At 47.2% G+C, this 22,921-nt stretch overlaps 1 protein-coding gene and 1 pseudogene across 1 annotated transcript in view; one reads left to right on the top strand and one right to left on the bottom strand.

Moving 5' to 3' along the window:
- The window catches only part of PRPF6 (pre-mRNA processing factor 6), a 35,372-nt gene that overhangs the window by 1,223 nt on the left and 11,228 nt on the right, over window positions 1-22,921 (top strand). Inside the window, exons 2-11 of the mRNA XM_052650419.1 lie at window positions 628-796; window positions 2,473-2,591; window positions 5,300-5,378; window positions 5,808-5,984; window positions 6,180-6,335; window positions 11,563-11,657; window positions 12,079-12,235; window positions 12,966-13,128; window positions 17,123-17,241; window positions 17,924-18,142. Of these exons, the coding sequence (XP_052506379.1) occupies window positions 628-796; window positions 2,473-2,591; window positions 5,300-5,378; window positions 5,808-5,984; window positions 6,180-6,335; window positions 11,563-11,657; window positions 12,079-12,235; window positions 12,966-13,128; window positions 17,123-17,241; window positions 17,924-18,142 (1,453 nt within the window). The remainder of the gene's footprint in view (window positions 1-627; window positions 797-2,472; window positions 2,592-5,299; window positions 5,379-5,807; window positions 5,985-6,179; window positions 6,336-11,562; window positions 11,658-12,078; window positions 12,236-12,965; window positions 13,129-17,122; window positions 17,242-17,923; window positions 18,143-22,921) is intronic.
- On the bottom strand, window positions 4,003-4,077 carry LOC128058976 (uncharacterized; annotated as a pseudogene).

Below are 22,921 nucleotides of genomic sequence, written 5' to 3'. Positions count from 1 at the left end.
GGGAGGGTTGTTGTTCAGTTGCTCAGTCGTGTCCGACTCTTTGCCACTCTGTGGACTGCAGCACGCCAGTCTTCCCTGTCCTTCACCATCTCCCAGAGCTTGCTCAAACTCGTGTCCATTGAGTCAGTGATGCCATCCAATCATCTCATCCTCTTATCATCCCCTTCTCCTCCTGCCTTCAATTTTTCCCAGCATCAGGGTGTTTTCTAATGAGATGAGAGGGAGAAGGAAGCAAAGTTGATGCTGTTGTGCCTGGGGGAGCACTGTCACCATTGACTGAATCAACTCTGAGCAGCTGTAGGGTGGGCACAGAGGAGGAACTCTGACTGGGCCACATTGGATTGAGGACCTGGTGGATTGGGAGAGAGGGCTGATTGGCAGGCTGTTGGAAATGGGAGGCTGGGACCTAGAAGCAGGGAGGTCTGGTGCCCAGACGAATCTCGGAAACTCCTTAGGTTTTTCTCCTGAAGAGGGCAGACAGGCGGTGTGTGAGAGCAAAGCTGTATGGAGTTCACTGTCTCCGGGCTCTTTGAAGATTTCCCAGAGGAGTTAGAAAAAGGTGTCATTAGGTGACAGCTGTTAAGCGTCTTGGCACAGGATAAATGGGCGCCTTGGGGTTTCCTGCAGCGCCACTGGTTTCACCACCCGCTCAGACATCGGGCCTGCTCGGGATGCCAACGATCCTGTGGATGACCGCCATGCGCCCCCAGGCAAGAGGACTGTTGGGGACCAGATGAAGAAGAGCCAGGCTGCAGATGACGATGATGAGGATCTTAATGACACCAATTATGATGAGGTGACTTGTGTGGGACACTGTGCTGTGGGCATTTGATGAGGGGCTTGGAGTAATGGGTATATTGACTGTTTCAGCTACTCAAGGTTAGGGGACAGCGTGTACAGAGTGTGAGGGGGAGCAGGACAAATAAAACGAAATGTGCCCTTTTGTGGTTGCTTCAGAAGAGATGCACTTGCTAATATTAGAACTGTCACACTGACGTTGTATCTTGGCTGGTCTTTAAAGATGAAAATTTTTTTTCTTAAACTAATTTTTCTTATTCTTTTTTGGGGGCTGTGCTGGGTCTTCATTGCTGCACGAACTTTCTTTAGTTGTGGCAAGCAGAGGCTACTCTCCAGTTGCAGTGGGAAGGCTTCTCATGTGGTGGCTTCAGTTGTTGCAGTTCCCAGGCTCTCCAGCACAGGCTGAAGAGTTGTGCATGGGCTGCTTGCTCTGAGACCCGTGGAATCTTCCTGGATCAGGGATTAAACCCATGTCACCTGCATTGGCAGGTGGATTTCTTCACCACTGAGCCACCAGGAAAGCCCTTATGAGGGGAATTATAAGTGGAATTGCTGGTAATGTTTGTCTTCATTTGCGTTAGTTCTCATCTTTCTAGTTAATTCTTGTTTGGTCTATGAGGTTTTCTATAGATATATTACAACAGATGGTATTTTTCCTCAGAGGAAAAGGTTTTTAAAATTTTAATTTTGAATTAAAAAAATAAAAATTTAATTTTGAAATAATTTTAAAGTTATAGAGATATTTCAAAAATAGTATGGAGACTTCCTGCATATCCTTCACAGTTTCTCCTCATCTCGCTTAGAGTTGGACTGAGCGACTTCACTTTTACTTTTCACTTTCATGCATTGGAGAAGGAAATGGCAACCCACTCCAATGTTCTTGCCTGGAGAATCCCAGGGACCGGGGAGCCTGGTGGGCTGCCGTCTATGGGGTCGCACAGAGTCGGAGACGACTGAAGCGATTTAGCAGCAGCAGCAGCAGCAGTACTATTATTGTGTTTTTTTAAAATGTACTTATTTATTCTTGGTCGTGCAGCACGGCATGTGTGATCTTAGTTCCCCAACCAGGGACTGAACCAGCACCCTCTGCTTGGGGGTGCATTGGAAACCACTGGACCACCAGGGAAAGTCCTATTTTTATTTTTTTAAGTTTTTACGTATTTTTATTTTCATTTTTATTTTAAGGTATAGCTGATTTACAATACTGTATTTCTGCTGTATAGCAAAGTGATTCAGTTATACACTTATATACATTCTTTTTTATATTCTTTTCCATTATGGTTTATCCCAGGATATTGAATTTAGTTTTCTATGCACCCTAGAACTATTATTGAAACCAGGAAATTAACATCGGCAGAGCACTATTAACCTATAGATCTTACTTCAGTTCCCCTGGTTTTTCCACCTGTGTCTTAACTCCTGCCTAGGACCCGATCCAGGATCCCACCCTGCATCTTGTGTCTCCTTAGTCTCTTCTGATTGGTGTAGATACTCTCTCTTGCATGCCCTTGACAATTTTGAAGGGCAGTTATTTTGTTATCCTTCAATTTGGGTTTAACTACTTGAAAAACAGTTGTTGAGCTAGTATTTTGCAGCTAGATGTGTTCTGTTGCTGCCAGTGGGGGTTGTATTGGAGGAGAAGCTGCTCCTCTAAGAATGTTGTTTGGTTCTCAGTTTAATGGCTATGCTGGGAGTCTCTTCTCAAGTGGGCCCTATGAAAAAGATGATGAGGAAGCAGATGCTATCTATGCAGCCCTGGATAAAAGGATGGATGAAAGAAGGAAAGAGAGAAGGTAAGACAGATTATCACTCTTCACTCTGTGTTTATCTTACTTGGGGGAGAAAATGTGTTTGTTTTTAGGCTCACTGTGTAGCATGTGGGATCTTCGTTCCCCAATAGGATTGAATCTGTGACCCCTGCAGTGGAAGTGTGGAGTCCTAACCACTGGACTGCTGCAGAAGTCCGAATAAAATTTTGATTTATTTCAGACTTCGGGAAAAGTTGCAAGAATAAGACGTCTGTCTGCTCAGCTTTGAGGTTGCCTGTAGCTCGGTCTGTGACTGTTTCCCAGTAGCCTCAGGGCCTACGGACTAGAGGGAGAGTTTAGGAACTCCTTGTTTCACTTTCTGGAAATCCACAGACTTGGGCGGATTGTTCTGACTGTGCATTGGGTTTACCATCTTTGAAATGGGTATAGTGATATTGATGAGTGTATATTAAGTAATTTGGAGATTCACTAAAGATAGCAAATGACCATCAAAATCCTGGGCAGGCAGCTGTGTCTGGAGAGTCTTGTTGCTCATGTCGTTGTTAGGCTGGGCTAGTAGGAACAGACTGCAGTGAGCTGGAGGGCAAGAGGCTCAGGCGGGCTTAGGTAAGACCCACCCTCTCCCTGCCCCACACAGGGCCCTCGTGTTTTCCCTCTGGTAGCTCAGTTGGGTGTGTAACACTGATCTTGGGCTGGCATGTCTGTCCTTGTTACCTCAGTGGTAGCTTTCTGGTTCCTTGTCCTTTACTGGGGAAATTTATGCGAAGTAAACACAGGACTATAATAACTTTTATTGCTTATTAAAATAAGTTTTATTGCTTTATAAATTTTTTATATTTTTTACTACATAAAGAATGCATTCTCACTGTGGAATATTAGAACAGGCAGGTTTAAGTTTAGGTAAAAGGGTAATGTTTATTCATAAGCCTGGAAGGTGACAGGTAACATTTTGTTTACTTTTTTTTTTCTACTGCTCATTAAACATAGAGTTCTCTTACTTCTCATATGTAGAATTTTAATTTTTTGAAGATCTTATTAGAGGTGTGAACTTCTGTTTTTCAGAGAAGTTTTTTTTAATCAAGAGTATCATTATTTTTAAAATTTATATTTTAATTGGAGGAAAATTGCTTTACAATGTTGTGTTGGTTTCTGCCATACAACAATACAAAAATATGGAACACTTCGCGAATTTGCGTGTCATCATAGCACATGCATGAATGCATACGTGTGTGCTCAGTGGTGTCTGACTCTTTGCGATCCCATGGACTGTAGCTTGCCAGGCTCCTCTGTCCAGGAATTTCCCAGGCAAGAATACTAGAGTGAGTTGCCAATTCCTATTCCAGGGGATCTTCTCAACCCAGGGATCAAACTCGGGTCTCTTGTGTCTCCTGCGTCGGCAGGCAGATTCCTGACTACTGCACCCCCTGGGAAGCCCCGTCCTTATGCAGGGGCCATGCTAGTCTTCTCTCTATTGTTCCAGTTTTATTGTATGTGCTGCTGAAGTGAGCACCAAGGGAGTTTTTTTAAAAGCACATTCTTTAATGTGCCTGAGTTTATATGTCTTGTAATTAAGTGGTTTTGTGTGTTAAAGACTTGATTGCAATCTTCTGGAATTCATTTAAGAAAACCTGAGTGACATGTATACATTCAGAAGGTTGTATTAAGTAAGTTTAGGCCACGTAGCCTGCACTGTTCAGTTTGCGCATTTGCTTGGCCTGCTTCTGCAGGTGGGCTTTGCTGGGTCCTTTCAGGTCAGTTTGTCCTGGCACTGAGTGGTCCACCTTTGTTAACCTGGTAGCTGGTTATCATCGTACTGCCTTTCCCAATCAGGATAGTCAGAACCGCTTCTTGGGCACATCCCCTAGGCACACACACCCCACCCCACCCCTTTACTGAATGACTGCCCACTTCCTTAGGGTGCCTTTTGTTGCCCTGTCAGTGTTTCTGGTGGATTAGAAGTTGGAACCCAAGGTTTGATTCAAATCACATGGAATGTCATTGGCCAGAAAACCATGAGCTGTGATGATGGACTGTCTCTGGTCCACAGAGAGGTTTTTGTCTTTTCCAAGCACATCATTCGTCAGTGTATGTTCAGATTCCTATCTAACCTTACGGAGGAAAGCGTGAATCTCAGTGTTGTGAAGTCATTACCATTGGACTGGCGTCCCTCTGGTTTAGCTCACTTGGTTGACTCTTTGTCATCGTTGCCCACTGCTCTCTGTGTTCACATCAGCCTGGGCTGAGCCACCAGGAACCCATTTGGATGGGCAGCTAGGGCTGTGGTTCATCTTTCCTCCTGAGATAAGTATTGTAAGATGGTCCTACCTTTGAGATTTTATGGAATTTTAAAGCAGTAAATATACTTGTGTCATGAAGAAGGGCATGGCAACCCACTCCAGTATTCTTGCCTGGAGAATCCCCATGGACAAAGGAGGCTGGCGGGCTACAGCCCATGGGGTCACAAAGAGTCGGACATGACTGAGCAACTAAGCACAGCACATACTTGTGTCAAATGCAAGTGTTTATTGTAATAAGACAACTGTTTAGTTTTTATCAGGTAGCAAATTGAGTTATTTGTGCATGAGTCCATTGTTGCCTTAAAATAGATTTGATTTAGCTGCTTAGTGTGTGAAATTACTCTTGTTGGTGATTTAATTAGGAAGGATAATAAAGTGACTTGTTTCAGAATGGACATTCAGGATTTCTAATGTGTACACGTATTTTATTTCTAGGGAGCAAAGGGAAAAAGAAGAAATTGAGAAATATCGCATGGAGCGTCCCAAAATTCAGCAGCAGTTCTCAGATCTCAAAGTGAGCAGACGAGTGACCTGCTATTCCTCATGCCTTTTCCAGCAGAGAACAGAGCCTGTGGGGCTCAGTGATGAAGCTCTGCTCTGTGTTTTGTTCAGAGGGTGGGAGAAGGGCCCTGCATGCAGAAAGCTCCTCACCAGAGCAGGTGGGACAGAGGGCTGATTTTCTTGTAACTTTGTAGCAGTGTCATTTAGATGTCAGGTTTTCTGAGCCTGCCCTCTGGGCTTTGACAGAACAACTTACATCTGAGTGAAGCAGAGCAGATCCAACAGGTTGATTTTTCTAAGTGAAGTAGAGAAATATGTCTGCTTCAGAGCCCTTCCTTCAGGCATTGTGTTTGGGTGATAGGGGTCAGGGAGAAGGTAGTTTTTCTGGTGCCTGTGAAATTCTGCCAGAGAATTAATGTTTTGGGGGGCATGGTGTTTCCAGAGGAAACTGGCAGAAGTCACAGAAGAAGAGTGGCTAAGCATCCCTGAGGTTGGCGATGCCAGAAACAAACGCCAGCGGAATCCCCGCTATGAGAAGCTGACCCCAGTTCCCGACAGTTTCTTCGCCAAACATTTACAGACTGGAGAGAACCACACTTCAGTGGATCCCCGGCAAACTGTGAGCCTCCACAGAAACAGTGGACAGGGCTCCTTCTGTGTGGTCACACAGACCAGTGGTGGGAGCAGTGGGTGGGAGGGGCAGGGGCTGGAGTCCGTCTGACAGTTCAGATGTTAGGCTCCAGTGGAAAGACTTTGGAGAGATGAGAATGAAATGCATGAAAATGCAGGCCAGCCTTTGTCCTTGCTCCCCCAGCAATTTGGAGGCCTGAACACACCCTATCCAGGCGGACTGAACACCCCATACCCAGGTGGGATGACACCTGGGTTGATGACACCTGGCACAGGTGAGCTGGACATGAGGAAGATTGGCCAAGCCAGGAACACTCTGATGGACATGAGGCTGAGCCAGGTGAGAGTTATTTTCCTATGGATTATATTAAATAATTTTGTTTTTGCTCATTAAATTTATATACATTTGTGAAAAGTTCACCTTTTGAAGTGCTTTGTTGTGTTAAACAGACCTGTGATGTGTCCAGTTACACAGAGTGGTAGGATTCTGCCCCAGGCTGGTCCTCTGGGGTGGGTACAGGTGTGTTGCACTCGGCGCCAGCAGCAAAGGTTTGCCGCCTGGTGTGGTTCTCCTGCTCTCTCAGGGCCTGGGGTCTGTGGCAGGTAACGGGGCTGCCTGAGGAGCAGCCCAGACATGCACTCACGACAAGCCACGTGCTTAGTGTTGATGTCACTTAATGCTCTTCCCTCTTTATGTGAAAATTAAACGTGTGTGTCCCTCCCACACCTGAGTGAGTTATTGTGTCCTTATGGGGTGTGTGCTTGGTTCCTGGCTCCAGAAAACCTTGGCTGGATAAAGACCCTTTCACCTTATGACATTCTTGTCAGAAACAGTGAAGGACAATGCTTTCAAATTTAACTGTGTACAGATTAAAAACTTTTGCATGACAGAAAGCACCATAAAGTCAAAAGAATCTGCAAATGAGGAAGGAGTTGTCATCCTTATGAAAGCCAGACCCAGAGTAGTGTCTGTGTTGAAGAGAGTGAATCCGCACAGATGGATCTGCACACCCACACCGCTGGGAACACTTTGTGTTTAACGTTTTTACAGAAAAGATTCACACATATGAGAAACGTAAAAACAGCAGAGTGAACTACTCAACCATTCCTGTTGATGCAGTGTGAAATTTTTAAATTTAAATTGAGCTTTTGCTATACTTGAGTTTTTATAAAGAGCAAATATTTTATAGGAGAAAAACAGCTTACTGATCCAAAAAATTGCACATTTTTGTATTGCTAAATATGTGTTTATAGACTGGAAAGTAGTTCACTATGAGTATCATGGTTTAGTCTTTGATTGATAGATCCTTTGGGTGGTTTCTACATTTTTGTGATCACAGACTATGTTTTGATGAGCTCCTCGTGCTTCTGTCTTTGCAGATTTAGGTGAACGTTTTTTAAACGTTTTAAAAATAATATTTTTAAAGTGGCATTGTTAGGTTGGCGTATTTCCACTTAGGTGCCAAAGTGTCTCTCAAAGTCAGGATATCTTGTACTCAGCAACATGGGGGAGCTGACCTCTGTCTTTGCCTGTCTGAGGGGCAAAGCCTGTCCCCTCAAGAGCCTCCACTTACTCTGCATACTTGTACATGGTGAAAATGAGTGTCATTTATGTTCCATGGATCTAGTTTGTTGTTTATTGTCGTGTGTAAAATATGGGTATTTTTTTTAAAGAAGGCTTTATTGTAATTTTTTTGTGCTAAAATATTTTTTTAAAATAAAAATTTATAGTTTCAATTGTTGAAACTTTTTTTAGTTGTTTTTGGTTGTGTTGGGTCTTGGTTGCTGTGCGTGGGCCTTCTCTAGTTGCAGCAAACGGGGACTACTCTTCATTGTGGTGCTCAGGCGTCATTGCAGTGGCTTCTCTTGTTGCAAAGCACAGGTTCAGGTGTACAGGCTTCAGTAGTTGTGGCGCACAGGCTTAGTTGCTCCACGGCATGTGGAATCTTCCTGGACCAGGGGTCAAACCCATCTCATCAGGCAGATTCTTATCCACTGTACCACCAGGGAGGTTCCAGTTTTAACCAATTTTAAGTATATAGGTCAGGGGCATGAAGTACATCCATATTGTGCCCCATCACCACCATCATCTCAGAACTTTCTCGTCTTCCCAAACTGAGCCTCTCACTCCCCATCCCCTGGCCCACATCCTGTGTTCTGTCTGAATTGATTACTCTGGAACCTCGTGAATAGGTTCATACAGTGATTGACTGTTAGTGATTGGTTTATTTCACTTAGCTTCATTTATGTCCTCGAGGCTCATGCATGTTGTAGCAGGTATCAGGATTTTCTTCCTTTTTAAAGCTGAGTGAGGGACTGCCTTGGTGGTCCAGTGGCTAAGACTCTGAGCTGTCAATGCAGGGGGCCCAGGTTCCATCCGTAGTTAGGCAACTAGATACCACATGCCACAATTAAAGATCCTGCCTGCCATAATGAAGACTGAGGATCCCGGGTGCCACAACTAAGACCTGGTGCAGCCAAGTAAATAAATAAAAAATAAATACTAAAAAAAAAAGCTTAATGGTACTCCGTTGTATGTATGTATAAACCACATTTTGTTTACTCTTCATCTGTCATGACACTTCTACCATTTGGCAATTGTGACAGTTGCTGCTGTGAGCCTTGGTGTACCTGTTCAGGTCTCTGTTTTTACTTCCTTTCAGTATGAACTCAGAAGTGGGATTTCTGGATCATGTGTTAATTCTCGGTTTACTTCTTTGAAGAACCTCCATACCATTTTCCAGCAGGCCACCACTGTGCAAGGGCTCCAGTTTCTCTGCATCCTTGACAACACTGGTTATTTTCTGACATTTTCCTAGTAGCTGTCCTCATGGGTGTGAGGTGGTAGCTTATTGTGGTTTTCACTGGCATTTCCCTGATTCATGATGTTGAACATCTTTGAACATCTTCTCATGTGCTTGTTGGTCATTTGTATCTCTTTTTTGGAGAGATGTCTGTTCAAGTCATTGGCCCATTTTTTTTAAGAACTTGATTTTTTGGCTGTGCTGTGTGGCTTGCAGGATCTTATTTCCCCCTCCAGGGATTGAACCTGGGCCTTTGACAGTGAAAGCACTAAGACCTGACCACTGGACTGCCAGGGAGTTCCCTGGGTGGTTTGTTCTGTTGAGTTTTAAGAGTTTTCTTTGTGTTTTCGATAACAATTCTTTATCCGATCTGTCTCCTCTAAATGTTTTCTCCTGGCTGTGGCCTGTTTTCCTTCTCTTGACAGTGTCTTTCACAGAAAGAAAATTTTAATTCTGATGAAGTCCAGCTTATCAGTTCTTCCCGTCATGAATTGTGCCTTTTATGTGGTATCTAAAAAGGTCATTGCCAAACCTCAGGTCATGTCAGTTTTCTCCTATGTTATTGTCTACGAGTTTTATAGTTCTGCGTCTTGTTTAAGTCTGTAATTCCCACTCCTTTTTTTAAAACTTAAACTGCATATAGCATACTAATTTTTAATTTATTTTTAAATTAAATTAAAAAAAATTTTTTGGCTGCCTCACATGGCATATCAGGTCTTAGTCCCCTGACCAGGGATCAAACTTGTGTCCCCTGCATTGGAAGTGCAGAGTCTTAACCACTTAACCAGAGTCAGGACCACCAAGGAAATTCTGTGATTCCTTTTGAGTTAACTTTTGTAAAGAGTATAAAAATCTGTGTCTCAATTTACATTTTGTTTTTTAATTAGTTACCTTTTGGCTGTGCTCTGTCGTCGTTGCTGCTCAGGCTTTTCCTGTAGTTGCGGTGTACAGGTTTCTCGTTGAAGTGGCTTCTCTTGTCAAGCACAGGCTTTAGGATGCTCAAGCTTCAGTAGCTGTGACACATTGGCTCAGTAGTTGCAGCTCCTGGGCTCTAGAGCACAGGCTCAGTAGTTGTGGTGCACAGGCTTAGTGGAAGCATGTGGAATCTTCCCGGATCTGGGATCAAACCCAGGTCTTCTGCATTGGGGTTCTTTACCATTGAGCCACAAGGGCAGCCCTTCAGTTCGTGTTTTGCATGTGGGTGTCCACTTGTTTCATGCCATTTGTCAACAAAGATTCTTTCTACATTGTGTTGCTTTTGCTCCTCTGTCGGACATTAGTTGGCTGAACTTGTGTGGAACTATTTCTGGGTTCTCTGTTCTGTTGACCAGTTTGTCTTTTTCTCCCCATGACTACACTCTCGTCATACGTCTCTAAGTTGGGCTGTATTCTCCAAGTTTGTTCTTCTGCTTTTGTGTTGCGTTGGCTGCTCTGGATCTCTTACCTTCTCCCCATATAAACTTTAGAATCAGCTTGTCAGTATTGCAGCTAACTTGCGGGGATTTTGACTGGGGACATGTTGAATCTCCAGATCAAGGTGGGAAGAACTGACATTGTGTGACCGCACTAAGTTTTCTGACGTAAGCACGAAAACTCTCTCCATTGATTTAGTGTTTGATTTCATTCATTAAGATTTTGTAGTTTTCTTCTTATAGATCTTGTGTGTATTTATTAGATTAATTTTCTAGGTACGATTGACCCTGAACTTTGTGGGGTTTAGGGGCGTTGGCCTGTGTTCACTCAAGGACTGTCCATATGGGTGGTCCCACGGCAGTGGGTTCAGCTGGCTACAAATTGCATAGCACTCTGGTACATGCTGAGGAGGAGAATCCAATTATAAGTGGACCCATGTAGTTCAAACCTGTGGTAAGGGTACATTGTATTTCACAGTTTTGGGTACTCCTCTAAGTATTGTTGTGTTTCTACTTTTAGATTCTGAGTGTTCCCTGCTGGTGTGTGGGATAGAGATAGGTGTTAACCTTGTGTTCTGCAGCCCTGCTGTGACTACCTGTTAATTCTGGGAGGTTTTTGTTGATTCTTTCGGATATTCTATGGAGATAATCCGTTACCTGCAAATGGAGGGAGTTTGATTTTTTCCTTCTCATTGCTTAAGTTACCTGCAAACAAAGGGAGTTTTATTTCTTCTTTTGTATGACTTTTCCTTTCATCCTTTTCTTGTCTTGCTGCAATTTTGATAATTTTTTACCCAGGCTTTTGTGTGTGTGTGTGTGTGTGTGTGTGTGTATGGTTGTCATGGCAACTTTAAGACTCACAGCTTTTAAAAACAATTAATTAATTAATTTTTTGGCTGTGCCAGGTCTTAGTTGCAGCCTGTGGGATCTAACTGTCTGACCAGGGATTGAACCCGGGCCCCTGCATTGGGAGTGTGGAGTCTTAGCCACTGGACCACCAGGAAAGTCTCTTGTGACTCACAACTCAAGAGAATACTGCAGTGAATTGCTGTGTGAAAATGTAAAGAACTCTGACTTCTGGGTTTCACTCATTCTTGGTTGGCCTTATGTTCAGTTGGGTTTTCCCCCTAGGACTTTATGGTTTCCTTTTTTTAATGTAAGTTTTTGTTCTGTATAGGTGAAATTTGCTCATTATTGTTACAAACTATTGTTTGAGTCAGTTTTCTTTCTTTAAAAGTTTCTGTGTCCACTGATAGTTGGGATTATGGGAAGGGGTTTAGGGACCCTCCAAGGACTTCGTTCCAGGCATTCCTGGCTCTGTCCAACCAACTGGGCTCGGCCTGTCTTGCAGGTGTCTGACTCGGTGAGTGGGCAGACTGTGGTCGACCCCAAAGGCTATCTGACGGATTTGAATTCCATGATTCCGACCCACGGAGGGGACATCAAGTGAGTACACCGGAGGGCTGGTGGCTGGGTAGGCTCAGGTTCCTGGGAACTTATTGGATTTTATTTGAAAAATATGCAGCCAAAATGTGACTATTCTGAGAAACAGTGGAATTGATTGATTTTCCATTCAAAGTATGTGGATGTTAAATTTGTTACAGGTAACATTCAAAATCTATGTGTATGCCAAACTAGTGAGCAGTTAGCTAATTGTCTCCCATGCTTCTGACCTAGTTCTGGTGCTCAGTGCCTATGTGCATGGAGGTGCAGTAGGCTTGGGAGGGTGCCGACCAAGTTCTCACTGGTTCTGTCACCAGGGACATCTGATGTGACAGTTGGATGTTGTGTCCATGGGGGTGCCTCCTCTGGCCAGGCCCATACGCAGCACATGGCAGTCTGATCCTGTGCTTTCTTGCCTGCACAGTGACATCAAGAAGGCAAGATTGCTCCTCAAGTCTGTTCGGGAAACAAACCCTCACCACCCGCCAGCCTGGATCGCATCAGCCCGCCTGGAAGAAGTCACTGGCAAGCTGCAAGTGGCTCGGAACCTCATCATGAAAGGGACAGAGATGTGCCCCAAGGTAGGGACCCTCCCTGAGGTTGCACCACATCCTTGAGGGGCCTTGGCAGCTAGGCTGCGCCAGAGGCTGTGGAAGTGAGGTGAACTTAGAGGGGATTCTTTGCCCCCTTTTGGTTTCAAAGCTCCAGGGAGTGGGGAGGAGGGGGGAAAAGCAGGAAAGGGCTTTTCCTGCTTATTTTCACTTGGAGTGAAAACTTGACTGCCACTTGTTCAACAGATAACTTTAATGATAGAGAGCAAGACTAGTCAGCCCTTCCCCCTTCCTGATGTCAGAACCTGAAAGTGGGCCTCACCCTTAGTGGGTGTGATGATCAGCTCTAGAAAGTCCTGAGACCCTCAGAACTACAGGCTGACTGTGAAGGCTGGGGCACCCTGACAGTGGGAGGCGTCCTGTGAATTCTTCCCCCAGACATGAGCATTGATCCGAAATTCCCCAGCAGATGCATGACCGCCTGCCTGCCTGTGTGTCCCCACCTTGTCCATGGGGTGACTTCTTCCCCAGAGGGCTGGCTGTCCTCTCCTCACAGTGTGGTGATGTGTCTTTCCCATGTACAGATGTACTGTAGCCACATTCCCACGTGTGGGGGTTTCAGGGGGTGTCTGGGGCAGGCGTGCCTATGGGTCTGATAAACCCAGCCCCTCCTGTTTCTGAGACTCGTGTGTGCCCTTCAGGGGTGCCTACCACCTGGCCAGCCTGACATACCTCACCAACCTGTTCTTCTGTCCCACAGAGTGAGGATGTGTGGCTGGAGGCAGCGAGGTTGCAGCCTGGGGACACAGCCAAGGCCGTGGTGGCCCAAGCTGTCCGTCACCTCCCACAGTCCGTTAGGATTTACATCAGAGCAGCAGAGCTGGAGACAGACATCCGTGCCAAAAAGCGGGTTCTTCGTAAAGGTGAGCTTCCCTTAGGGGCCTGGCAGGAGTGGTGCTGCCGGGCTGCATCCCCGAAGGTGAAGGGGTGCCGCCTCCCTGCCCCGGTGCTAGCCAAGGGAGCTGCCTCACCACTGCTCTGCTCAGGCTCTACTGGCAGGGTTCGAGAGTGGTAGATGTTTTTCAGGCTTTATTTTGGGCTTTGTTGGTCCTGCCCTTGGACAGTCTTCAGGGAAACTTCTGGTTGCGGTGCTTGGGTTGGGACCTCACACCTGCCTCTTCCTACTACATGACCTTGCGTGGGGGCAGTTGCTCTGTGTCCCCGGTGGGCCACACTGTGGGCCCGCTGTGCCGAATGAGGGAGCTGCTTGAAGCAACTTCATGATTGCTGGCTGTCCTGTCTCTTACCCGCAGCAGGCAGGAGGTGCCACTTGGTTCTGAGTCTTTACTGCCTGGGTGGTTGCACCACAGAAGCACATTAATTAGCTCCTTCCCATCTTGTGAAGCTCCTGCAGGGCAGTGTGTTGGCTTATGTGCCATTGGCTCATGTCACTGAACGGTTTGCACATCAGGGAAACTGAGTCCACCTGGGAATCACCACCAAGACAGAGCTTCTGTGGGTAGTTTGTCTTTCGTTATTGCAGAAGTGAGCAAAGAACAGTGTTGCTCCTTGACTGGAGCTGTGGGGAGGTGCTGCTGGTGACGCTCATTCCAGATTCAGCACCTGTTGGTCGGAGGCCTGACCTGGAGTAAGCCTGTGCTGGTGGCTGGCTCCCCCTGAACTGTAACATGGGTAAAATAGGTGTATTTTATGGAATTGAGGGTAGCTTGTAGTGGGTGCTCTGAAGTGTGTGTTTGCATGAGCCATTGGAGATGCTCGGGTTGTGGACTGCAGCTTCTGATGTTTTACTCTGTGTTTGATAGGGGCCAGGTGGTGGCCACCTTGTGTGTGACCCTGAACGTGTGTGAGTATGTGTACATTCCAGTGTGTTGTCCTCTCTTGGGTCTGGTTTCTTGATTGCAGCCCTGTTGCACTTAAAATGAGGCTGGGGTGGAAAGTTAGCACCTGTCTTGGTTTATAAAAATCAGCTCATCCCTTTTTAGCCAGCAAAATAGTTCTCTAATGACAAACACAGTAAACTCTGGATAATTAGCACTATTTGTTTAGGAATGCTCTCCTGAATTTCCCCTGCCACAGTGTGATGGATGGTCAGGATGGCTTTGTGGCCACTCCCTGTTCACTCCCAGATTACCTGGGTTCACTTCCAGTTGGCTTCAGATTTGGAGAGGGAACTAGGCCTGGAAGGGGGCCAGGGGGTGTCGAGGGATTGGTTTCCAGGCTGTCTGAGATCTCAAGGGCAGTGGGCCCCCCTGTTCTCCTTTCCCTCAGGCTTCCCCAAAGTGGGGAGAGCATGGAACCCTCAGCTGGCCTCTGCCCTGCTCTGCAGGCCTGGTCCTGACTTGACCCATCATCAGAGTGTTTCCACAAACAGTGCTCTTTCTCCAGGTGCTGGGGGCACAGCTGGAGATGCCTGCTTTAGCTCCAGGGAACCCTGACGCTTCTGTGGGAAGCATCTGACGTGTTCTTCCATCAGTGACTGGGGCGGACTATGTGCTGGCCCTCTGTGTCTGCGTGAGCTCTGGGTTTCAGCTAGTGCAGCTGGTGTCCTGGTCCTGTGTTGGGAGAATTGGAGCTTCATGTGCTGCTCTGAGGCCTGAGACCTTAGGTGACTGAGGGGCATGGGGCAGGTACTTGACCTCGAACTGTGTGTTGTCATACGTGAGGACACATGGGCCCAGCTGCAGCTTCCCTTGGGCTGCACTCACGATGAAGGTGTCAGCTCCGTGTTTCTGTACTGGTCATGCAGGCCTGGAGTGTGAAGTGGCTTTGTCCCCAGACCATGGACTCTTAGCTTGCAGGCGAGCACAGGGGCGGCAGCACGTTTCCCTTGCTGGGCCTGCAGGCTCTCTAGTTTAGACTGCTCCACTCCTGCCCAGGCTGGCCCTTCCTCTCTGGCAGGCCACAGCTTCTGGTGATGACCTTGACCCAGCATGGTGGCTAGTCTCTGGGCAGTACCCCGGTGAGAGCTGGACTCCTCAGAGGTGGTCTGCTTTAGTTCCAATCCTGTGGGCTATTGATAAAGTGTCAGTGGAGGAGTTCCCAGTCTTTCCTGAGAAGTGGGGACAGCCCTGGGTGTTATGCCCATCACTGGGTGAAATTAATGACCCCCAGTCCACTGGAATGCAGTGTGACCTTGCAAAGGGGGCAGGCGAGGTGGGAGGTCTCTTTCTCTGATATCACTGCTGAGGGGCCATCCCCTTGGTAGTCTTGCTTTCTTGGGCTGCTTCCTGGTGACTGTCACTCCGGGAAGTGAGACAGCACTGCCAGGCCTCAGGGTGCTCGGGGCTGTGGTTGCAGTCTCCCCTCCCATACATGGTGGCAGCTTGGTCTCACCATAGGGGTCAGGGCTCATGTTGCCAGCTAGGCTGGTCCAGCAATACCTGGAGGCCGGAGAGCTGGGTCAGCCTCAGCCTCCATTGCATGAGAACCATGGCCACAAATCTTGGTGGAGACATTGTCCCTTGGGACAAGACCTCTGGATGGTCGAGTTCAAATGTTTGGGGACAGGGACCAGGCTCCCCCAGGCACGGTAACATGTTAACCCGGGGCTGCTTGCCTGTCAGAAGCCCTCCTGGCCCCTGGGTCCTGGCAGAGTGAGAAGCATCTCTGTCACCACATGTGGCCTCCTGAGAGGGTCCCTCATCTGGCACTAGCCAGTGCTGGACTGAGTGACTGGTGTGGTCAGGCCTTGGAAGCCCAGGGGGTGAGCCCTTGGCCGCACCTCTTTTGCAGGCTGTGGTGGCGCTGTGATCCTTGCAGAGGCCTGGGCCCCAGCCTGGGGCGTTGTCTTCCACGGCAGGTGGTTCTGGAGTGGCAGGTTGCTTTTTGTCATAGTGGGGAGGTCCCTATGAGCCCTGGACCTTGGGAACCTTTGAAACTGACTTGGGGTAGGCCCTGGGGGTCCTGGGGTATCTCCCCTCCTCCAGTCCAGTTGTCTAGAGCATCTGGGTATGTACTGCTTCCTGCTCAGGAGCCAGAGGGCTGTGTGGCTACCTGGAGCCACTGCCATCTGGTTTGGCTGTGGGAAAGGAGCACCCGTTTGCAGGGCCTGCAGCGGGGAAAAGAAGGGGTGCCCCGTTTATAGGCCTGTAAGGAAGGGGAGCTGCTTCCACTGGAGGAGGAACATGAGAGGCTGTGGGTCCACTGATGCTGCATCGTGGAATCAATCTAGTGTCTTGTTTCCCACGAGCTTGGCCCATGTGTTTTCTAGAAAGAGTTTCTTTAGGTGCTGTTCTGGCTTCCTGCCTTCATCAGCTATTAGTCACCATCACTCCTGCCAGGAGCTGCCAGAGGCCTTGCCTCGTCCTCCCCAGTGCCTTGCTGTGGAGCTTTGTGTTCAGCTGTCTAGTGTTTTGGCCTTTTTGGTAAATTGTATCTGAAGGAAGGGCTGTGCTTGTTAAACAGAGATTTGGAAGTTTCTGGACTGCAGGATATCTTGGCCTCTCCTGCTGGCCAACCCCTTCCCCACTGCACCCGGGGGTGCAGCACATGGTTCCTTCGCTCTCGTATCCCCTGGGGTGCAGGCAGGACCCTTACTCTGCCGACCTGGGCAGGCGTGGACCCCAGAGTTTTGGGCATGTTTTTTCCCCACGGTTCACACGTGGCCTGCAAGGCTGGCCCTTCCTGGGTGGCAGGTGCCTCATCTTCTGATGCTGATCTTAAAGTGTTAACAGGCGTGAGATGATGCACAGCCCTCTCTGCCACCTTGCTTGCTGATTCAGGGCATCTGTACTGGTCTCTCTGGTGTCTGTCTAGACCCAAGGGACCCATGTGAAGTCCCGGCCTGTCCCCAGGGCAGAGACCATCTGGCTGTGCTGGCAGCTGCATGCTCTGTGACAGTGTCCTGCTTTTGCTTCCCTTTTTCTGTGACCTGGTTTCTTGTTCGACCTTTCCCAGCCCTTGAGCATGTTCCAAACTCAGTTCGCTTGTGGAAGGCGGCTGTGGAGCTGGAAGAGCCAGAAGACGCTAGAATCATGCTCAGCCGAGCTGTGGAGTGCTGCCCCACCAGCGTGGAGGTGAGTCTTCCACCCCGAGGGGGCCTGAGCCTTGAGCTCACCAGGGAGAGCTCTGTGCTGAGCACTTTCCTGCAGGGAGCAGTCTTTCTGGTTCAGCTCCAGGTTTGTCAGTGGGACCTGAGGGTGAAGTGGTGGGGGGTGGGGATGCTTGTTTTCCCAGCTGGGGGTGGCTCTGCCTCAGAGCCACTTGGATTTCTTGAGTTTTAGATTTCTGGTTCATAGCATTCTCTGAAGTGACTTTTGGTCGTGGGTCTATGATGTCCAGCCTGTCTTTAATTATCTTATGTGTGTTGTGAAATTCTCCAAACAAAATTAATCTTAATTTATTTACATAAAAATAAATAGAGCCCATACACATTTTTGGTGATGAAATGTTGAGAATCAAAAGCTGGGGTGTGAGAACTCCAGGCAGCTGAACACCCGTGCCCTTTCAGTTTGTGAGGTGACAGTCCTGTCCTGTTTACCTTCTGTCCTAATACTGTGTACCTTTAACCAGTGATTGGAATGTGGGACTGAGGGCCTGTCACCTAGCCACTAGATCAGTCAGAAGTGTAACCAAACAGCTTTCGGATGAGCAGGAAGTGCTGCCGCACGTGATCCTGGGCCCTGTTTAAATGGTCCTTGAGAGCTCGTGCTGCATCCCATGGAGGGTGCCCCTGACTTGACGGGTCTCTCTTTGCAGCTCTGGCTCGCCCTGGCGAGGCTGGAGACCTACGAGAATGCCCGCAAGGTCTTAAACAAGGCCCGGGAGAACATCCCTACAGACCGCCACATCTGGATCACAGCCGCCAAACTGGAGGAGGCCAACGGGAACACGCAGATGGTGGAGAAGATCATTGACCGAGCCATCACCTCCCTGCGCGCCAATGGCGTGGAGATTAACCGTGAGCAGTGGATCCAGGTGAGGTCAGCAGGTGCTGTGGTGTCCGCTTTAAGCACGGGTGCCCTCCTGCTCGTTGGAGTCCCTTGGTGAGCCGGGACTTCAGGGTGGCCCCTGAGAGATGCGTCCTCACGCTGGCAGGCAGAGCAGGCGTGGGGTGGCCTCTTGTGTTGTCGCCTTGTGGCTTCTGTGGTGTGAAACCCTGAGCAGCTCGGGAGACTAGCGTTTTGACACGGTCAGCCCCACTTTTCCAGAAGAGAATATGGTTTAGGAGAGAATGAGCTTCAGTGCATCTGTCACTCTTCTCGGCTATGGCCAGCCAGGTCTCTGAAGGTATTCTAACCCAGCCACCAGGCCAGGTGCACTCTCCCGCCTTCTCCCGCTGCATGAGCCATTGCATGGGCAGCCAGGAAAAGTGCCTCTCTACCTGCATCCGCCTCGCTCTGTTAGCTGGAGCCCTACGGCCAGCCCCTGTGCTTCACCATTGCCTCTCAGCTTTGGAAGAGGGCCCAGAGCCTGACCCTCTCTGTCTTGTGCCCCTGCTGCCACTGTTCTGCTTACCCTCCTCCCAGTGGCCTCTCTGCTGCTCCAGGTGTCGTCGCTGAGGGCACCTCCCTCCTGCCAAGGAGAGGCTGTCGGGATGCTGTGTCCTGCTCCTGGGCCCCTGCAGCAGTACTGTTTTCTGCCCTTCCTTTGGTGGGCATATTTTAAAATTATGGGAGCAAGGCCTCATGTATACCCCTGAAGTCTCATTGTCTGGATTCAGCCCCTTTATTAATATTTGTTCAGTGCCGTCTAACCATGTCATTCCCATTTTGACATTCTCATACCTTCGTGTGGATCCAGTTTCCAGCTGGTGTCCTCTTTCTTCTGCCTGATGGACTTTGTGACCATTTTTTACAAGCAGGCTTGCTGATGTTCACTTCTTCCAGTCTTTAAATGTCTGTAAAGAGTCTTTACTTCATCTTTATTTACTTCATCTGATGAAGGAAACTTCATCACGTTTCCTCTCAGTGTGGAGCTCTAGATTGGCAGTCTTTCCTCTCAGTGTTTTTTAAAGACACGGTTCTTGCTGGCCTTGTTTCCAGTGAGACACCTGCTATCATCTTTGCTCTTCTGTACATACATCTCTTTTTAAAATTTTTTAATTAAATTTTTAAAAATGTTTCTAAATTAAAAGATTTAGAAATGCTTTTAAGAATTTTTTTATGTCATTGGTCTTGAGCAGTTTGATTGTAATTTGCTTTGTGTGGTTTTCTTCATGTTTCTTGTGTTTGGAGTTCAATGTCTTGGCTCTGTGGAGTTCCAAATTGTATTAAATTTGGAAAATTTGTGTCCCCTGTTTGTTCTGCTCAACCTCTTTCAGTTATAATTACCTGCACGTTAGGCTACTTGAGCTGTCTCGGAGCTCATGAAGAGCTACTCATTTTAAAAATCATTTTTGTTTTATTTTTAACAGTTTATTAAGCTGTAATTAACATTCTGTAAAATTTCCCCATTTAAAGTGTATAATTCAGTGAGTTTTAGTATTGTATGTTGGGTTATCTTTTAATTGTTTATTATCTGTTACTGAGTTGCAAGAATTTTTTACATAATAGGTACAAGTATGTAATCCGTTATCAGATTGTGTGATTTACAAATATTTGCAACCATTCTGTGGATTGTCTTTTCACTTTGAATGTGTTGCTTGTAGCAGAAGTGTTTTTCAATCTTAATACAGTCTGATTCATTATTTTGTTTTGTTACTTGTGCTTTAGGTGTCGTATCAAAGAAACTTTCTGTAACCTGAGGTTATGAGGGTTTGCTCCTCTGTTTTCTAAGATTTTTTTTTTTTTGGTGTTTACATTTAGGTCTGTGATCCATTTGCACTAAGAGTCGAGCTTCATGCTTTTATAAGTGCATGGCCCATCACCTGGCTCCTCTGGGTCTCCCCGCGCTGGTCTCCCCCACAGTCCAGCGCTGTGGGGAACCTGGTCCTGCTTGTGGAAGTTTACTGCCAAGTCGCTGCCCTCCACTGGGCTATGCATCTATGTTGTGCCAGCACCACTGAGTTCTGCATACTATGGCTTTGTAGGAAGCTTTCAAATCAGGAAGTGAGTCCTCCTGCTTTGTTTTTTATAGATTGTTTTGGCTGTGCTTGGTTCTTGTGTTTTCATATGAACTTTAGGATCAACTTGTCAGATCCTGCAAAATAGCCAGAGGGGATGTTGATGGACACTGCATAGAATCTGTTTGGGGACTGTTGCCTTCCTAATAGTAGTAACTCTTCCAATCCATGGGATGTCTTTCCATTCACTTAGTTCTTTTAAAACTTTTTCTAAAAAAAAACAGATTTATTTATTTAATTTGGGGAGCTCTGCTGGGTCTTTGTTGCTGTGCATGGGCTTTCTCTAGTTGTAGTGAGCGGGGGCTGCTTTTCTTTGTGGTGTGCGGTCTTCTCATTGCGGTGGCTTCTCTTATTGCACAGTATGGGCTCTAGGGCTCAGGACTTCAGTAGTTGCAACTCGGGTTCTTGAGCACAGTCTCAGCAGTGGTGCAAGGGCTTAGTTGCTCTGTGGCATGTGGGATCCTCCTGAACCAGAGGTCAGACTCGTGTACCCTGCATTGCAAGGTGGACTCTTAACCACTGGACCAAAAGTTTGATTCAGTTCAGTTCAGTCGCTCAGTCGTGTCCGACTCTTTGCGACCCCATGAATTGCAGCACGCCAGGCCTCCCTGTCCATCACCAACTCCCGGAGTTCACTCAAACTCACGTCCATCAAGTCGGTGATGCCATCCAGCCATCTCATCCTCTGTCGTTCCCTTCTCCTCCTGCCCCCAATCCCTCCCAGCATCAGTCTTTTCCAGTGAGTCAGCTCTTTGCATGAAGTAGCCAAAGTACTGGAGTTTCAGCTTTAGCATCATTCCTTCCAAAGAACACTCAGGACTGATCTCCTTTAGAATGGACTTGTTGGATCTCCTTGCAGTCCAAGGGACTCTCAAGAGTCTTCTCCAACACCACAGTTCAAAAGCATCAATTCTTGAGCGCTCAGCTTTCTTCACAGTCCAACTCTCGCATCCATACATGACCACTGGAAAAACCATAGCCTTGACTAGACAGACCTTAGTTGGCAAAGTAATGTCTCTGCTTTTCAATATGCTATCTAGGTTGGTCATAACTTTTCTTCCAAGGAGTAAGTGTCGTTTAATTCCATGGCTGCAGTCACCATCTGCAGTGATTTTGGAGCCCCAAAAAACAAAGTCTGACACTGTTTCCACTGTTTCCCCATCTATTTCCCATGAAGTGATGGGACCAGATGCCATGATCTTAGTATTCTGAATGTTGAGCTTTAAGCCAACTTTTTCACTCTCCTCTTTCAAGCCCCTAAAATTTTTTTCGATAATGTTTTAGTATACTATTATTGCACTTACTTTATGTATTCTAAAGTGTTTTATTATTTTTCATGCTGTCATAAATGGGATTTTTTTCTTAATTTCATCTTCAGGTTGTTCGTTAGTATATAGGAGTACAGTTGATTTTTAAATATTGATCTTATGTCCTGCATAATCATTTATTATAATACTTTCAGTGATTCTTTAGGATTTTCTGTATATTGAATCATGTTGTGTGCAAATACAGGTTTACTACCTTTCCAATCTGGATGCATTTTAAAATTTATTTATTTATTTATTTATTTATTTTTGGCTATGTTGGGCCTTAATTGTGGCACACAGGATCTTCCATTGCAGTGCATGGGGCTTCTAATTGTGGTACGTGGGCTCAGTAGTTGCCATGTGGCATGTGGGATCTTAGTTCCTCCACCGGGAATTAAACCTGTGTCCCCTGCATTGGAAAGCAGATTCTTAACCACTGGACCACCAAAGTCCCTGGATGCCTTTATTCCTATTTGATTGCCCTGGTTAGGGCCTCAGGACATGCTGAAGAACAATGGTGAGAGCCCGCTCTGGTTCTGGGAGACGTCTGGTCTTTCTTGTGGGTGTGATGTGAGCTCATCTGCTCACTGATGCTCTGATTCATCTTATACGACTTCTGTTGCTTTGTCCTCACGTTTCACTAATCTTTTCTTCTGTAATGTCTCATCTGCTGTGATTGAGGACATTTTTCATCTCATACCTTGCCTTTTTCACTAACAGGAATTTTAACTGTTTTAAAAACCTTCTTTGACCTGTTTCATGTTGCCACACAGCAATTTGCCACCTGTGGATCATGGTTATAATAGTTGTTCTAGTGTCCTTGTCTGGGCCCATCGAAGTTGATTTTGGTGGATGTTCTCCCCTCATTATGGATTGTTTTTCCCTGATAACCTTTTATTTGTCGCATTTTCCCTTGTTGGGTGCTGTGTGCTTTTGTGCCTCTGTGAACGTTCTGGGCTCTGGTGTTGGAGCTTGGTTCTGTTACTGAAGGTGTTCTGACCCTGTGGGTCTTGCCTCAACACTTGCTGGGTGGGACCAACCGCAGTCCGTGGGGCAGGTTGGGACTCAGCCCTCCGTAGAGGCGGCCTCTCCAGGTTTCTGCTCAGGGTCCTGTGTCTCCTGGGGGTCTCCGCTTTGGCTGGTGTGAACAGGTGCTCTCCTGGACACACTGTTCTGAGAAACGCTCCTGCTCATCCTTTTGGACAGTTCTTTCCCTCCCTCGGGTGCTGGTTTATGCTCAGTGGAGACTGGGGGGGACTCTCTGCAGACTGACTGCCCGGGCCATCTCCCTGGGCGGCTCTCCTCCCTTGTGCCAGGTGCTCTGTGCTCTGCCCCCAGCAGAGGGCCGGCCTGGGCCACCTCCTGAGCCTTTGGCCTTGGCTCTGC

Source organism: Budorcas taxicolor, chromosome 13 (genome assembly GCF_023091745.1).
Source record: "Budorcas taxicolor isolate Tak-1 chromosome 13, Takin1.1, whole genome shotgun sequence".
NCBI classification, from domain to species: Eukaryota; Metazoa; Chordata; class Mammalia; order Artiodactyla; family Bovidae; genus Budorcas; species Budorcas taxicolor.
The sequence above is the reverse complement of the archived record's forward strand: the minus strand, read 5'-3'. Positions and strand labels throughout refer to the sequence as shown.